The sequence below is a fragment of the Nyctereutes procyonoides genome, unplaced genomic scaffold, assembly GCF_905146905.1.
Source record: "Nyctereutes procyonoides isolate TBG_1078 unplaced genomic scaffold, NYPRO_anot_genome, whole genome shotgun sequence".
Classification (NCBI taxonomy): domain Eukaryota; kingdom Metazoa; phylum Chordata; class Mammalia; order Carnivora; family Canidae; genus Nyctereutes; species Nyctereutes procyonoides.
The window spans coordinates 23,967,408-23,986,149 of record NW_026575139.1 but is presented as its reverse complement, the minus strand read 5'-3'; the positions used below and the strand labels follow the sequence as shown (position 1 = coordinate 23,986,149).

Genomic DNA, 18,742 nt, shown 5'->3' with positions numbered 1-18,742 from the left:
CTTACCAATGGCCAGGGACAGATGATAAGGATCCTAGCAAAGGATTCAGATGGGGACCAGTGGTCTGCCCCTGTTCCATTAGGACCAAAGACTTCACCATGGTGTTGACATAGAGCCCCCTGCCTTTTGTGGAAGCCCTAGGATCCTTGTTTAATGGTCTGGGCATATTCATGGTCGCACACCATTTAGAAGGGCAGCTATGTGCCATGGTTCTGACTCAGTGCCATGGGTTCTGTAGAAATGAAGGGGGGTGGTATTGAATGCCCCATTGTGGTTGGTGATGGGAATAGTGGTTCTGTGGATCTTAGAGCCAACATAACACATGTATTGTGTTGTGCAATGGATTAAATGTGGAAATCTTACCCTCTTGGATGCAGCCTGGTGGTTTTCTGGATTTCTCTTTGCTCTGCCAAATGCATAATAGGCAAGAATGACAAGTAATGGCTTTTTCCTGTTACCCAAACCCCTTAGGCTGCACTGATGTGTTTTTGACTGTGACATTTGCTCTGAAAGTACTCATGATCACTGATTGCAACAGTGTTTAGATGTCACCCTTGGGTTTGCAGAAACAGCAAAAATAAAATAGAATATGAACATTGAATATCCCAGCCTGCCTTTTCATCCTTGTGTTCATCACATATTTGTTAAACCCTTTCTTTGGGGTGAAGTGAACCATAGTGATTAGACTCATGGCTCTGGATTCAGAACTACTGAATAAAAACTGCTGTTTATTTATTTTTTTAAGATTTTATTTATTTATTCATGAGAGACACACACACACACACACACACACACACACACACAGAGGCAGAGACACAGGCAGAGGGAGAAGCAGGCTCCATGCAAGGAGCCCAATGTGGGACTCGATCCCGGGTCCCCAGGATCACACCCTGGGCTACAGGCGGCGCTAAACCGCTGCACCACCAGGGCTGCCCCAAAACTACTGTTTAAATTCAAGCTCTGTTGCCTATAGCTGTGTAATCTGGGGTAAGCCATTTAACTTTTCTGCACTTCAGTTTCATCATCTGTAAAATTGAGACAATATTATACCTACACATCTTTTTCTGGGGTTGTTTTGAGGATGGAGACACTCCATGAAAAGCTCTGTACATTTTACTGATTAGTATTATGTGTTAGGTTCTAGAGATAAATGTGAGCCCTGCCCTTGTGGAATTTATAGTCTGGTTTGCGAGACAGATGTTAATAATCTTACAAGTATATAACTACCTGTGTGGAGCCTGACTTTGAATGAGACATGAGAGAAAGCCTCCCTGAGCAAGTGGATTGTGCTCAGGCCTGAAGGAGATCTGCATTTACTCAGGGAAATGGAGTAAGGAAGGCATCCTAGTCTGGTCAGAGGAAGCTGGTGCAAAATCCCCTGTGGTCCTTGGGCATGAAGGTGCTTTGAACATTTAAAAAAACATACTATTTATTTATTTATTTATTTATTTGAGAGAGAGAGAGGGCAAGCACATGTACACAAGCAGGGGAGGGGGCCGGTCAGAGGGATTGGAAGAAGCAGACTCCTTGCTGAGCAGGAAGCCCAAGGAGGTGAGGCAGAGTTCTATCCTAGGACCCTGGGATCATGACCTGAGCTGAGGTGAAGGCAGACACTTAAGTGACTGAGCCACCCAGGTGCCCCACTTTGGACATTTCAAAGACAGAAAGGAGGCCCGTGTGGCAGGGTCTCAGGAAGTAAATAGTTGACCAGGGGCAGATGACCCCCTCCCCCTTTGCACAACTTTGTGGGTGTGTTTACCTAGTTTGAAAGCAAGTAGAGGAAGGACATAATCCAATCACAGTTTGCAAATATCACTGGCTGCAGAGTGGAACTGCCTAAACTGTCACCCAAGCTCCCCTGATGGCTGATAAGGATTGCCTACATATGAAAATACAGCTACTCAGGACGAATATCAGACCTGAAGGATCACAGTGGGGTCAGGGCTGGTGACCTTTCCAGGCAATGTTGGAAATACTGCCATGGGTTCTGTAGAAATGAAGAAAATCTAATTCCACGTTAAAAGCAATTTTTTTAAGAGTAAGTTCCTGAAGAGCTAAGACTGGACTGGTTTGACTGTGTATTGTGTATTTTGCCCATGGATTTTTTTTTTTGAGGATGATAAAACTAGGACAAATGCTAGGACATAAGCCAAGCCAAACCAGTTGGCAATAGATTTTAATCATTTTCAATCATGGCCTGGGTCCTGTTTTTGTGAAGGTAAGAAGGGTGCCGGCACCACCCTCCCAGGGCAGTATCCTCCCATCTCTTTGAGTTAATCTTGTACTGAGTTGGGCTGCAGGTCTCTGATTTTTACCCTTGAAGTGTCCTAGAAAATTCATGACAGAACTTGAATGGGTAAGAATAGAGTCTTCCGTGTTGACTACCAACATTTCATGGGAGATGAGCAGTCGGTGAGCTTAGGTTCTGGAGTCAGAACTGGTTTAGGACGGCCAGCTCTTCTGCTAGCTGCCTGTGTGACCTTAGGCAAGGTGTGGACAGACCATCAGTGTTCTCATTTTTATCTTTGTTGTAAAGATTCTTGGGTTAAATGAAAAAAGATAAATTCTGTTAGATACCTGGTACATAGTCGATGCTCAAGAAATAGCCAGCCTTCTCCCTATTCTCCCCCGTAAACATTTTTTTTTTGCCCTTACTGCTCTGTATCCACTGTGTTTTGTAGAAAAAACGTGGATCTGTGTGATATTGCCAGCTTTGTGTAGTTGAGATTTTTCCAGCAATGTGCATCATTTGTCCAACCAGCTAACATGACTGAGCATTTACCAGGGGACAAGACTTAAGAAGTAGGAGCTGAGTAGAACTGTAAATGCTCACTGAACATAGCTCTCAAGAAGCAGGAACAAATATGTCTTGAAAAAACAAAAAAGAGGCAGCAGTTGACAGTCCAATTCCTATGTTTTTGTTTTCTGTGCTGACCATGAGAGTACCTCGGAGGCCAATTTCCTCCTGAAGAGAGGGTACTGTGAAGCAGTGTTGCTCTCTGGTCGGGTCCCCACAGGCCCCTACATCTGAGTGCTGCATCCTTCTAACTGGAGAAGGCTTCAGTGCTGAAGTTGGGGTGGAATAGCACGCACACAGCCCTAGGGTATAGACAGAGAATGGAGTCCATGTAGTGGATCCAATGGGATCAGGCATGTAGTGTAAAACTAGCTGGGAGGACATATTTTTCAAGGCAGAAGATTAATGGAGATTAGGTTATCCTGTGTCAAGGTCCTTTTGGGAGTAAAAAAAATCACAGAACCTTGGATGATATCCTTAATATTCCCACATTCTTGGAAAAGGGATCCTTTGAGGTTCTGTTTAACATCTAGATCTCCAATGCTAAAATATGTAGGGAGGCCAGATATGACCTGCAGTGGGTTCTGTTTCCCAGCTATGCCAGTTGTGTTTGTCCCTTTGTCTATGGCTGGATTTAACCCCTTAAAGTCTTGGAGATCAGTACTTAAGAAGCTAGACTCAATTCTGGCAAATCATTGTGAGCCAGGATCAGATAAGGCTCCAAGGATATGAAATGTATTCTCTTCTGGAGAGGCCTGTTCACTTGGCCCTTTCTTGGGGCTCTTAGCCCTGGAGAGCCTTGCCAGGCCCAGTGGAGGAGGTCCTGGCCTGAGAAGCTAGGAGATCTGTTTTCTCATTTCAACTCTGTTAGAACTCCTGTGACTCTGACTTACCTTCTAGAACTTAATTTCATTTACCCTCCATTTGACTCTCTAATAATCAGGTTGTACTAGATGATGACAAAGGAACTTTCAAAACGATAACTTTCTATAATTCAACCCACAAATACCACCATTTGTGTTATCTTTGGTATCTTTGTTTTAAACTCCCTGCCCCCGCTAGATTATAAAGCTTCTTGAAGGTGAGAATCACGCCATATACATCTTGGTACCTTGGTACCTTGCCAGGTTACTTTTCACACAGTAGATGCTTTAAAGATCTGTTCCATTTATTTTTCATATATTGGCATATTTGGAGGAACCCTACACTGAGCTTATTGATGATGACTTTTGTGACTGTTCCAGAGCTGAGAACCAACATCCCAAGTGGTTGTAATTGACAGTCTGGGAAAGCAATCAAGGTGGTCAGCAGATGGGCAGCCAGTGAATTGTGTTATAGTGTGGCATGAAAGCAACTTGCTCTCTACCTGCAGTTCCTTTCAAGTACAATAAAGGAAAAGTGGGACCTTAAGGCAAAGACTTACTCATCTTCCTTTACTTTTGCAATTTGAGGCTTACCTGAATTCTCAGGCTGTTTTCCAACTTCTTCCTTTTTTTTTAAATTTTTTAAAAATTTATTTATTTATGATAGTCACACACACACACACACAGAGAGGCAGAGACACAGGCAGAGGGAGAAGCAGGCTCCATGCACCGGGAGCCCGACGTGGGATTCGATCCCGGGTCTCCAGGATCGCGCCCTGGGCCAAAGGCAGGCGCCAAACCGCTGCGCCACCCAGGGATCCCCCCAACTTCTTCCTTAATATATATGTGTGGCAGAAGGGCTTTTGGGAGTTGTGTCACAGCTAGTCACTACTGAATCAAGGCATTTCTGACCTTGGAAACACCCAAGTCATGTTATCTGTTGGGTCACTGGAGTTTGAACTCTAAGGCAGATACAAGATGTTTTAGTTTGTTGGTATCTGCCTGTGCCTGTGTTTATAGCCAGTTTTCCTGTCCCCGTGACTTCACACTACAGATACTTTGTAAATTAAAAGTTATCTATGCAATGAACTTAAGTTTTCACATTTGTGAATGGGGTAACAACTTTAGGCTTTCATCTACTGAATGCAAATTCTTGGGATTGTAGGGTATAGACTTTTTCCCTTAGCTGGTCTCTCAGCTCCAGGTCAACATATCCAGCAAAATGAAAAATTCAGTGGAAAAAGAAAACCAACATTGTTTTATTCTAATCTAGAGATGGAAGTATGAAAACCATTGTTCATTAGTCTGCAGCTAGAGAAGAGCCAGCCTGCATTGAGAACCCCAACTATAATGTTTTTCAGTAGATATTGATAGTTAGGGTGGTCAGGGGTATGTTGTTAATCAAGAAAGAGTTGAGTTGTCAAGGAAAAGTAAGATCTCTCCGGTGTTTTGAGAAGGGGAACAATCCCTGTTTGGATTTTAAGAAGGACTGGAAGATAGGGTTTATGTTTCTTATCAGGAGTCTCTTTAAATTTGTGCTGTCATTTCTTGGCTGTTGGAAACTGTGATTGATTGTCTCTGTCTTCTGTAGCTTGGAATTGCAATTGGGTTCTTGGTCCCTCCTGTTTTGGTACCCAACATCGAAGACCGGGACAAGCTTGCCTACCACATCAGCATCATGTTTTACATAATAGGAGGCGTGGCCACTCTGCTTTTCATCCTTGTCATCATCGGTAAGGTCATTAGTAGACTGATGGGGGGCCAGGAGGCAGGGAGGTTCTGCTGACTTGGGTGGGGACCTTGCGAACATGGCCTTAGAATACCATGGACATTTATAGAAACTGGAGGCCAGGCTTCTAATGGTCTTCACGTGTCTTAGCCAATACAGTGGTAGCTGGTCTTGTGTAATTTGTTAGCTGCTAAGTAAAGATTTAATTGCAATTAACCAGTTCCCCAATAAAACCTTATTAGAATTAGTGGACAAGCTGTTGATCCCCTTAATGAAACCCCAGTGAGTGCTTATGATATATATCAGGGGCACTGTGCTAAGCATTCCTGATCTCCTTGAATCTTGAATGAAATTATCGCCATCAATTTCATTTAACAAAGAAGAAAACGAGACTTAAGAGGAGTTAAGTGAATCATTCGAGATCAGATAACTAGTAAGTGGCAGAGCTTGCCTAACCCTTCTAGCTCCATACTTTAAATTTCTGGAACAAAACAAAATAAAACTGAATTGACCCACAAACATTAATACTCTCATAGATTCATCTGAGAACACTTGGGGACCACATTTTTTGAGGCTTTTTATAAAAAAAATCATAAGAGAAATATATGCTTATTATGGAAAAAATCTAGAAAATACAAAAAAAGCATAAAGAAAAGATTAACCAGGGTGCCTGGCTGGCTCAGTTGGTCGAGCATGCAACTCTTGATCTCAGGGGTCATGAGTTTGAGCCTCATGTAGGGGGTAGAGGTTACTTAAATAAATTAATTAAATAAATTTAAAATAAAAAAACACATTAATTTAGATGGTACCAGTTAATCCCAACCACCAATCTTAGATAACTACTATTAATTTGATGTGCATGTACATTTAATCATTGAGATATTGGTTAATATATTTTATATCCTCTTTTATATTATCTGAGTGATAGTACATGTGCTGTGATAAATTCAGAAACAGGATAGTAGGGGCTTTCATTTTCAGTTAGTCATTTGTCTTTAAAGGTTAACCAGCTTTCCTCCTAACGTTCTACCTTATGTGGTAAAGGTTTCATTCTTCCCTGCCATCCTCACCTCCAGAGACAAAACAGTTTTATGATCGTGTACCTCATTCAGCTTTCTCACTGAAGCATTCTCTCTCTCATCTGGGGTCCAAGATGAGACAGGCTGATGGCTTTTCAAAGCTGGCAGGATATCTTGGGCAGAGAACTTACTGTTTCTGGGAAAGTGAGAAGCTACAGAGCAATGGATGGTGGCAGGAAAGAACAATCTGCCCAGAGACACTTTTATTCAACCAAACTTTAAGTTTCAAATTGTCATGTGCCTAGCTTCAAATGTTTGTGTTTGTAGCAGATGAGGGCCTGTTTCTTTGCATTTGAAACTCCAAAGATAGGACATTTCTATATTTTGACATTTTATTATCAAGCCAGAGAGTGGCTTATTGAGTAAAAAACGGAAAAATCTGATCTGAATTCTGATTTGTGGTGGCCAGGTCCTTGAACAAATCCAAGATAAATCACCTCTTGCCTTGCTTTCTTTCCCCTGCTGCAAGGGGAGGTGAATGGGCAAGACAATGTATGAATGGTTTCTAGCGGCAGGAAGTGATCCAGGACTATTTCTGGAAAAGGAAGAAGCAGGGCTCTGAGGTTAGGGCTGGAAGGTTTTCTGGGTGGGGGGCCCCTTTGATCTCCAAGAGAGTAAACCTCATTTCCAGAGCTTCCTCTAACTAGAGACAGCCTATTGACCTTTCAGGAGCATTCTTGTGGTCTGTGGAGAAGGCTACATGGAGCTTGCCTGGACCCAGCTGGGAGGCCAATTTAGCCAAACAACTGGTTACACTTCTCTGCCCCCAGAAACTGAACAGAGAGCAATGCCATCAAATTGATTGTACCAACTGTGCTGAAAATCAAACATAAAATGAATGGTTTTCCCACAGCCCCTCCCCAGTCCTTCATATCACAGTGCCTACTCCTGTAGGGGTATGTGTTAAACCTCTTGTCTCTTCCTGAGGCAGACATGAGAGTCAGACTTTGACAAACTAGCAGTGGACTTGAGGTTTTTCAATAGAAGATCTTGTCACTTATCCAGGGAATATTTCCTGGCTGCCATGTGCCAGGTTCTCAGCTGAGCATGGACAGCACAGTCCCTTCTAGGGGGAGCTCTGGTGCTAACCCATTCGCTGGGCTCACTCGTCCCAAAGCCTCAGCTCTCACTTCCTTTCTATGTATTATTATTATGTTATTTTCACTATGCAGTACTGAATTCAGCATATTCAGTACCACTGTGCAGTATGTTTTTTGCTGATTTATTATGGGACTCCTTGATCCTTGAACACTGCCTGGGAGGCCCAGGGAGTGCAGCCATCTACAGGCCATGAAGAAAAAGTAATTAAAGGACCACTCACTCAGCCACAGATGGTGAGAAGCAGCTTCAAGAAAGGAAGTGTTGAAGGATTTAATTGAAGAATTAATATTTCCTTTTTGGATCTTAATTTTTTCTCAGATGAGGGAGCCAGCTCTTGTCCATGTGTCAGCTCTGCAGGGGTGGGGCCATGGGGATTTGCATTGATCTCTCTGTTTCTTTCCTTTCAGTATTCAAGGAGAAGCCTAAACATCCCCCCAGCAGAGCCCAGTCCTTGAGCTATGCCTTGGCATCCCCTGATGCTTCATACTTCAGTTCCATTGTCCGGCTCTTCAAAAACCTCAACTTTGTGCTGCTAGTCATCACCTATGGTAAGGTATACATGTGTCCAGGAGTGTATTTAAATTGGGAATGTGAGAAAGAGATCTGATGTGTCTGTGTGTCTTACTTTTTCCAAATCCCAAATGTGTATGTAAAGCCATTCTTGGGGTCAACCAGAAGAGTCAGCTGTGCCTTAGGACCTTTGCATGTTCTGTAAGGTTCACCTAGAAAGTCATTCCTTCCCATATCAGGTTGTTTGACAAATACCTGCTGATCCTTCAAGTCTCATCTGAGTGTCACTACTGTAAAAGTGACCTTTACCTCTTTTATTGTGCTGATCCTGGTACATCTTAACACCATTAAAAAAAAAAAAACCAACATTTCCAGGTCTGTCTTCCCCCTAGACTGTGAATGTCCCAAGAATGGGGATCTATGACTTTTCATCTTTATAGCTCCCTAGGAGTAGCCAGCCTGGACTGGACACTCTAGCAGTTTTTTAGTGAATGAATGAATGAATGAATGAATGAGTTCATATGAGTCTTGTAACCACTGTTCAACCAAAGTTCTATCATCTTGTAACACTAACTGCTTTTTTACCTGAATGCACGACCCTCTTTCATTTTACTTTTTTGGCTTTTGGTAAGATACATTTACATATTTATGCTAGTATATTGGCTTACTTTCCCAACGTGGTGTTTTCTGCAGCTTCTTTCCAGCCTTTAATAAGAATGTTGACCCAGATGAGGGCAAGGGCAGAGCCCTATGGCATTCCAGTAAAGAGCGTCTTAACAGACCCACCTAACTATATTGGTCTCCAGCCTACATTTGATCATTTAATCTACTAGTTAAGTTTATTTTTATTTTTATTTTTGAAGAATTTGTTTTACTTTTTTTAGAGAGGGAGAGAGAGAGGGTACACAAGCCATGGGGGAAGAGCAGAGAGAGACGGAGAGGGGAAAGTAGACTCCCTGCTGAGTGTGGAGTCTGACACAGGGCTCAATCCTATGATCTCCAGATCATGACCCAAGCTGAAACCAAGAGTCAGACACTCAACAAACTGAGCCATTCAGGTGGCAGGTAGTTTGTTTAAAATCAAGAGTCAACAGTTGTGTAACATGGTTAGTAACCATAAGAAGAAAAGAAATGAAGTTGGTTTGATATAACTTATGCTTGGTGAAATCCCAGTTGGCTAAACCTTGTTTTCTGTAGGTTCACAAACCTTTGTATTTTATAATAACAATAGCATTTATTACGTGCCAAGACTTTTCATGTATGATTGTACTTACTTAACTCTCATCATGCCCATGTGAGGTAGGTACTATAGTTATCTCTGTTAACAGATGAGAAAACTGAAAATCAAGACAGGTAAAGCAACTAGCTGAAGAACACACAGCTTTGAATTGGCAGAGCCAGGATTCAAATACAGTTTTATCTAACTCCAAAATGCCTGTACCACTTTCAAGGATTGTGCCAGAGTTTCATGTTAGGCTTATCATGCTCCTTATCTAAATTAAAGCGTTTATCTGCTGAGGCTCTGGATAAGAGGTAGTATCATCCACAGTAAAGGGACACACCTATTTTTCAGGCATTCACAGAAATAAGTGATCTCTCACCTGGAAAAGTGCGGGATGAGCAGATTAGTCTTCAAGGTCTCAGGTCTCCATTTCTCATTCTCTCCAGCTTTTCAGTTCTAAATATGTCTCTGCATGCACCCACAATATAAAGACAGGTTCCAATACTTAAGATGTCCAACTAAAGAAGTTATGTGAATTGCCCATCAGTACACTTGAGTGTCCCATTCAAGTGTAGATGGGACCAACCATTTAATGGGGATATTATGAGAATATCAGGCTACATAGATGGATAAAGCTAGTAAAACTAGATGATCTTTGGAATCCCTTTCAGACTCAGGATTCTATGGCTCCAAGAACTTTCATTCTTCCTTGAGTTGAATATCTCAAGTTCATTGACCTTCGAACACCATAAATCTTATTGCATCTGACATCAAGGTATTTGAGGCCTACCTTGGGATTCTAGGGCAGATGAGTGCTTAATAAATATTTTCTATGGATAAGAATGATGACAGTGGTGATAACTGGGCAATGATCCCTTTATAGAGGCAGGGGAGCAAAGCAACTCCTCCTCTTCCCCTCTTGCATGGCTGGTTGCTTATATGGTCTTTAATTTGGCAGAGTGATTTTATTGTTGTACTTCTGAACATTCATCTATTTGGTTAAATGATAACAAAGGAAATAAATAAGGAAGCACTTTTGGAGTGAGGACCTTGGATAATTTGTTCTTCCATAAAACAAGTACACTGGCAAACATTGTTAAAATCAAATTTTCAGAAGTCTTAAACAAAGGTTTGCAACAATCCAGGGAACATTTGTTCAAGAAAAAAAATGGCTGAATAATGTCAAGAACAGTGAGCTTTGTGTTTTAACTTGCCCTATTCTGATCTGCCTTCTCCCAGTCTCTGTGGTAGCCTTGACAACCAGCAGCCTAGCAGCCATGGTGGTTGTGAAAAACGGCAGCCTCACAGCTATGATACTTGTGAAAACCAGCAGCCTCCCAGCGACCGGATGGGGCAAAAATAATTTTGGAGTTCCCCCCCAAAAGCCCCATTCCTAGGTCATTATTTGATATTTGACAGTTCCCTAGAAGAGCCCCCATTCAGAAGACCTGCTTTTATTTAACCTACTCAGAGCCTGCTCTGTGGGAAAAGCACTATTTCCAGGACATTTGTTGAAAACAATCACTGCTTACCATTGTAGCTGCCTAAGGTAGTAATATCAGTTGGGGTAAATAGGAAGCTGGCCAAAAGTCTTGGAAACAAAAATCTAGAGGCTGAGAAGGCCATAGGGCTTTGAAAGGCTCTGACATATTTTTAGGAATCTAGAAGTCCACATGCACATGACCAGGAGAGACCTGAGAAAGTGCTAAATTGTCACCTCTTGCTGGCCTTGAGGCTCTGCACAGGAGGAAATGAAGGCTAAGGCAGAGTTAACATCTGCCTGCTGGAGCATTGAAGGAGAGCCTCAACCTGCACACAGAGAACACCCTTAGCAAAGGTGGAGACTTATTGGTTTAAGGTACTTAAGGAAATCTCTACCTAATCATTACCTCACCACTAACTGATGGAGTAGCAGCTTCAATGGCTACACATGACAAAGAACTTGACAAAATTAGTCCAGGAAAGTCACTAAACAAACAACAGCAACAGCAACAAATTCTGGGGAGGGAAGAGAATCTTATTTCCAGAGTTTATATGGTATTTAAAATGTCCAAATTTCCCAAAAGATTCTGAGACATGCAAAGAAATAGAAAAGTATGACTCAGACACAAGGGGGAAAAAGCACTTAATGTTTCTTAATGTTTCTGAGGAGGCCCAGATGTTGGACATAATAAAGACTTTTTTCCCCAGATTTTATTTATTTATTCATGAGAGACACAGAGAGAGACAGAGACATAGGTGGAGGGAGAAACAGGCTCCATTGGGAGCCTGATGTGGGACTCGATTCCAGGTTCCCTGGGATCACGATCTGTGACCCTCAATCACTTAGCCACCCAGGTGCCCCATAATAAAGATTATGAATCAACAATATAAATATGTTCAAAGAACCAAAGAAACCATGCCTAAAGAATGAAAAAATGGTGGAGAATAATGTCTTACCAAATAGAGAATGTCAATAAAGACAGGAATAAGAAAAAACCAAATAGAAATTCTGGAATTGAAAATAACACTAACTGCAATGAAAAACTCACAGGAGGGCTCAAAATTAGATTTGAGCTGGCAACAGAAAGAATCAGTGAATTTGAAGATAGATTATATGAAATTATCCTGAGGAATGGAAAAAATAAGGAATTAGGAAAAATAAGCAGAGCCCCTGAGATCTGTGGGAAACCATAAAGCAAACCAACATATGCATAATGGGAGTCCCAGAAGGTGAGGAGAGAAAGGATGGAAGTAAATTGTCATTTAAATTGTGATAGCACTAGCCAGAGAGATAATTTGCCTCTGAGTCTCTAGAAGCATTTGACTCCATTGCACAGATATAATTTATTAATGTTTTTCAAAGGCCTGGGTTTATTCCAATGAGAGAGTTAAATTTATCTGATATTTGCATATATTTCATTATAGTCAGAAAACTGCAAGCCTTTTTTCATGATAGATAATTGGGCTTAGTGACAAAACTCTTGGCCAACAAAGAAATTATTTTTTGGCTTAATCATAGACTTGGAAAGAATTTTATTGAGTGTGTCAATATTTTTATTATGTGTGTCAGGTACCATGTTAAGTGCTTCATAGGCATGATCACATTTAATCTTCAAAACAAAACCGTGATGTAAGTTCTTAACTCACTCCATTTTATATACAAGGAAGCTGAGGCTCTATTTAGTTCCTTGCTCACAACTGGACAGCTAGCAACAGAGCTTGAATTTAAACTTCTATCTGATGCCAAAGCCCATCTTCCTAACCAGCAGGCCACTTTTGCCTTCCCATGCAGAAAGGAACATCTTAGAGACAGAGACAGAAATCTTTTAGCCCCACTTGTCTGAGTAGTCTTTGGGTCTACCTAGGGGAGTATATATTTCCTCAGATTCAGTCCTCCAGACCAGTTCCCTGGGAGTTGCCTTCTCCTAAGATGCAGATCTAGAGTTCTGGTGTTTTTTTTTTTGTTGTTGTTGTTGTTTGTTTTTGTTTTTGTTTTTGCACTTCATTTATAATTTATGAGCTCTTCCAGTGTTTCACAGTGATACAGGGGTTTCAATGATTAATACCAATGGGACAAAAGGTGGACCTACACAAATGTCTTGATTGAATCAGACTATTATTGATGGAATTTTTTGGTCTATTGTAAGTAGTATTAGGCAACCTTCCATCTAGGCAATCTCATAGCTCACAGGGGGGGAATGTAAATGTCCTTAAAGCTGAACAATGTAAGCCCGTGGTTTGATGATTACACTATCTCACACTGGTTATTAGTTATGGCGCGAGGGAGGCAGTAGGCTGGAAAGATTCCAACCAGCTGAAAGCAAGCAACTCCAAAAGAAATTCCTGCAACCACTCCCATTTCTGACTCTATAAGGGTCATCATCTTTATAAAACAACCTTCATTGTTTACTTTATCTGCATCTCTCTGTGGAGAACAATTTTCAAGTTTATAGCAACTCTTGGGAAATCCTTTTTCTGAGTAATAATTAGTATCCCTTGGAGGGGATACTAATATTGTCTCTATAGTCAGTGACTCCACAACAGTGTAATGTATTTTGAATCTTGTCTACTGCATCGCTTCTATAGTCTCCCGTAGAGTTATACTGCTTTAAAGTTTTCTCATAATTATTCTTAAAGCTTTTCCTAATCTCATGTCTGAAAACAAATCCTACGATGGCAGCGACCAATTCAACCAAAAAAATGAGAGTCAGAAACATTGCATACAGTTTTATCATCCATGCAGAAACTCGGCAGGTAGCAAAACAGCCAAAGGCGCCCAAAAGAATGATGACAGTGCCAGTGCCAATGAGCACAAAGGAGTATTGGTGGCCTTCTCATTTAAAAGGGAAAAATAATTATCTAGGCTCACCTTGCCCCAAATGCCAATGGCAAGAAGGATTACACCAGTGATCCAGAAGCTGAAAGTGTAGATCAAGAGGATGCTCTTGAAACAAGTAATGACTGGTTTGGTCTGCAGTCTCCGAGACGGGGACGCCATGACTAGCCCACGACCCTGCCCCACCGCACCAGGCGCACGGAGCCGAGTTCTGGGGTTTTTGAAGCAGGGTCAACTTATATTGACCAGCCAACTTTGGGATTTGGAAACAATGGGGTCTTGACTTTAGCATGGCTCTCTAAGGCTAATAGGTCATGTAAGGGCAGTGTTTGGGACTCAGTCCAGCTAATAATCTCTGCTCTCTTCCAAATTAAACGTTTGCTCCAATTTGCAAACAAAACAAAACCCTCTATAAATTCAACTTAGTTGAATCCTTCCTGTAGTTTTAGGTTGGCTTTGAAGAAGGAAATGGTTCAAATTTTTTATGTTATACCTATGATATTAATATTTTCCTCTGAATTATATGCACAAGAGCGCGTACCTTGGATCAAGCAGATGATAGCATTTAATGGGCAAGTTTGCTGGACATGGGTGAGCATGTCTGGGAGTAAGAGCCTTGAATGCTGGAGTGGTGAATCCAGAGTTGGCACGTAAGGAATAAGGGGTCTGAGTTTTGATGTCAGCTCTGCCAATTACTGAGCATACCTGCTTCACCCACCCTGTGCCCATGAAAAAGAATCTCAGAAAATAATCAAATTTGCTTCCCATTGTAGTACTCTGAGTTGAAATGAAAGCTTTTAAAGTAGTTGTAAATAGATCATGCATGAATCCATATGCTGCTGTGTTGGTAAACTTGCTGATTTTCTTTCATTCTTTCCTTGGTCTGAACTGGATTTCACCAAGTAGGGAGTAGCTCCCATGTCACTGATGGGATGTCCAGTATTGTCTTCATAGTGGCTTTCAAAGTGCTTCTCCAAGCCGCTGAGTCAGCTGTCCAGAGCAGAGCCTGGTGAGGGCTTTGGAGGAATTTCAGGGACTTTTTCCTGTAGATCTCTGATCATACCCTCAGAGGTAGTTTTGAGAGATAAAATAGGGGGCTACCTAGCTTAATTTGAATTTCAGGTAAACAGCACATTCTTTTCAGCATAAACATGTCCCATGAAGTATTTGGGGGCATATTTATGGTAAAAAATTGTTACCTGAAATTCAAATGAAATTGAATATTTTTTTTTGTTTTTCTCCTACATCTGGCAGCCCAACTTAGAGGGGAGTGGGTAGAGATGGGATTTGTGTTTGATGTTGCTGAAATATCACAGGTATAAGAAAATGCCTCCTCCTCTAGCAAAATACCCTCCCTTCTCCAGGTTTGGCAATGCAGGAAGACCCAGGGCTGGAACCAGCTTCTCCATAGGTCTGCTAGAGTCTGGAGGCAGGGCATGGCCTTAGGATGTGTATCACAGTGGTGCAGGTGGGATGGGGTAAGAGAATAACCTTTCTTTGGCTACCTTCTCCTTGACTCCTGTGGCCTTGTTTCACATGGTCTCCTCTGCTTCCCTATCATCAGTGGCACAATGATTGCCATGTTGAAAAAAGTGTTTCTAGAGATTGTCCTCAAAGGGAATACTTTTCCATGCTACCCTCCAGCCTTGCCTTCGGCTATGCTTCTAAATAATTTTCTAGTGTTGGCATCCAAACTCAGAAGATTATCACCTTCCCTTGGGGCTCTCAAGAGCTTTACTACTGCCCATCCCCCATGGGTTTAGGGAGGATGATTTATAGCCCCTCTCAGATCCTGCTTGAGAGTGAGCATAATATCCTTCTCATGATTCCTTGGAGCTTTGCTGAGATGAGGCTGGCCTTTTAAAACCAGCGTTTACAACAAGTTCAGGAAGGACACAAGGGAAATGAACACAGTATCCAGAACCCAGAGATAGGATCTGAGATCACTGTTTCCCAAGCTTGCCTGATGATAGAATCCCCTGGGGTACTTAGTTGAGTATGTGCCTGGATTTCTCTGCCTTTCTTCTAGAAATTCAGATTCAGAAAGTCTGGATGAGGGCCTGGGAATATGCTCTTAAAAGGCATTCCAGGTAATTCTGGTTTGCAGCAGGGTTGAGCACCTCTAAAGTAGGTGTGTTATGGGTCATTCTCATGGTCTTAAAGCCCCTTCCCATCCTAGTTGCCACCATGTTAACCCCAACACCTGGGTGCCTAGGCCTGCCTGGTCTTTGATCTTCCGGATTCCCAAAGCCATTTATTTCCAAACTAATGAATCTAAGAAATGATAGGGTTTTGTTGTTGTTTTTTAAGTAGGCTCAACACCCAATGTGGAGCCCAGTGCATGGCTTGAAATCAAGACCCTGAGATCAAGACCTGAGCTGAAATCAAGATTGGGCGCTTAACTGACTGAGCCACTCTGGTCCCACTGTTGTTGTTTATAAAGATTTCATTCGTTCATTCATTCATTCATTCATTCATTCAAGATAGAAACAGAAGGAGAGCATGCATAGGAGCAACTGGGGAAAGGGGCAGAGAGGGAGGGAAAGGGACAAGCAGACTCCCTACTAAGCATGAAGCCCAATATGGGGCTCAATCTCATGACCCCGAGATCATGGCCTGAGCTGAAATCGAGTCTGATGCTCAACTGACTGAGCCACCCAGGCACCTGTTGTTGTTAATTTTCAATTGCAGATTCCTAGCTCCATTTCAGGAGAATCAGTTTTAATAGACCCAGGGTAGAGCCCAGGAATCTCTAATCTCTCCCTTTCTTTCTTTCTCTTTCTTTCTTTCTTTCTTTCTTTCTTTCTTTCTTTCTTTCTTTCTTTCTTTTTAGATTTTATTTGTTCATTTGACACACACACACACACACACACACATAGAACACAGGCAGAGGGAGTGGCAGGCAGAAGGAGTGGGAGAGGCAGGCTCCTGCTCAGCAGGGAGCCCAATGTGGGGCTCAATCCTAGGACTCTGGGCTCATGACCTGAGCCAAAGGCAGACGCTTAACTGACTGAGCCACCCAGACACCCCAGGAATCTGCATTTTTATGCTTTCCTTCACTTAACTTTGTGTCTCATTCCTCTGGGAATGTGATAAAGAGAGCAAGTGAACTGCATTTAGGCAACAGTGCATATGATAAAAATGACCTTGTGATAAAAATGACTATCTGGACTGGGAGACCTTTTCATATCTGGTAGGAGGCCATTCTTTGTGCTTCTCTGAGAATTATAACTCTTTTCACTGGCCTGTCCTCTCTGGGGCCCCTGGGCGCTATGCCTGTGGAGACCCTACAAGCAATAGTAGCTCCTGTGAGGTATTAAAGGAGGGTGGTTGCCATACTTACATTTCCCTGCACCTATGCCATCACCATGGGGCCAAAGAGGATGGCTTCTGGATGGCTCCATGGTCTGGGGTTCATGGAAGAAGAACTCCTGAGGCTACCTTGCTCGAGAGTTGAGTCTTCTAAGTGTATCTAATGTCAAGTGTGTCAGTGATGGTCTTGTGAGCCCCCAAATTAGTTAAAATTCAAAAGACCCCTGGTAGGCATCATAAATGACTTCTGCATTTGTTTTTTATTTTTTAATTTTTTAAAAGATTTTATTTATTCATGAGAGACACAGAGTGAGAGAGAGAGAGAGGCAGAGACACAGGCAGAGGGAGAAGCAGGCTCCATGCAGGTAGCCCAACGTGGGACTCCATCTTGGGTCTCCAGGATCACAGCCTGGGCCGAAGGTGGCGCTACACCACTGAGCCACCCGGGCTGCCCTGCATTTGTTTTTTAAACTCGGCATGCATTTTTCTCATCTATAAAATGGGGATGATAATATTACTTACCTTGCTATGAGGATTGTAAGGTACTTACAACAGTGTCTAATACTTAAGTATGTGCTGTTGCCATCTCCCTCCTCACCATCATCCTCTTCGTCATCCTCATCACCACCATCATCATCATCATCATTGCCATTGTTACTATGGATGGAGGGCAGGAGGGTCCTTTCTCCTTTGGTCAGTTCCAGTCTCAGCTACTAATTCATTGTATAGCTTTGGACCAATGGCCTCATGGATTCATACAGTAAATTTTAGGTTCTTCATTTATTTGTTGGATAAATTGATGAGTTAGGAGAGTCAGCTCCCTACTCCTTAGGGTCCTTTCTGGTTTCAGATATAAGATTTTTTTTATTTCTATTTATTTATTTGAAAGAGAGAGTGAGAAAGAAGAGATCACAAGCAGCAAGGAAGTGCCGAGGGAGAAGCAGACTCCCTGTTGAGCAGGGAGCCTGATGTGGAATTTGATCCCAGGACCCTGGGACCATGACTTGAGCTGAAGAGAGATGCTCAACTGTCTCAGCCACCCAGGCAGCCCAGATGTTAAGATTTTGTGTTACATTGGATCTGAAGTGAGAGTGGACCGAGGAATGGGAAAAGAAAAGAGAAAGCGTCCATAGGAGGAGTGATGTTAGGGGTGAGGGACCTGAGGCAATCTGGAGAGGGGACAGGTCATCAGAAGGAGATGGAAAGTGTCCAGCAGTTCTGCTGATCCTGTAGGTCAATAGGTCAATGCTTGAGAGGGAGGTAGACAGTTCTGACCTGGGAGTAATGCTTTCTAGGGCCTGTGTTTCCAGGGCAGGGCTAAGGGGATCAGAGGGCAGTGGTGTATGGCTAATAAATGGTTAAAATGTTTATTTTGGAGTCTTTCTTTGACAGGAACTGCAGAGTAGCCTCCTCTTTTCTGAGGACACCACTCACAATGGCAATGAGGATGAGGATTTCTGACCTCCCTACCTGGGAGGAGTTAGCAATGGCCCCAGCAGAAGGCTGCCCCTAATACTGTGTTTCTTCCTCCCTCTTTCAGGTCTGAACGCTGGTGCTTTTTATGCCTTATCCACTCTGCTGAATCGCATGGTGATTTTGCACTACCCGGTAAGGGGGTTCCCTGAGCATGCTGGGCCTGAAAAGAGTGAGATTTCTGTCCATCTCAGCAGGAGCTGGGGCAGTGATTAACTTTAGCTCCCCATCCCCAAGTTCTAGGTGGTGAGGTATGGTGGTATGCTTATGGGATTCGGAGGGAAATAGCCCTGGCTCTGGTGGCACTAAATTGTGTGACAAGCTGTTTAACCTCTCTG

General features: G+C 42.5%; 1 protein-coding gene and 1 pseudogene across 1 annotated transcript in view; one reads left to right on the top strand and one right to left on the bottom strand.

Moving 5' to 3' along the window:
- FLVCR2 (FLVCR heme transporter 2) overlaps nucleotides 1-18,742 on the top strand; it is a 52,305-nt gene that overhangs the window by 21,706 nt on the left and 11,857 nt on the right. The window contains exons 2-4 of the mRNA XM_055304069.1: nucleotides 5,252-5,393; nucleotides 7,977-8,117; nucleotides 18,472-18,539. Of these exons, the coding sequence (XP_055160044.1) occupies nucleotides 5,252-5,393; nucleotides 7,977-8,117; nucleotides 18,472-18,539 (351 nt within the window). The remainder of the gene's footprint in view (nucleotides 1-5,251; nucleotides 5,394-7,976; nucleotides 8,118-18,471; nucleotides 18,540-18,742) is intronic.
- LOC129496090 (tetraspanin-6-like) lies at nucleotides 13,029-13,814 on the bottom strand (annotated as a pseudogene).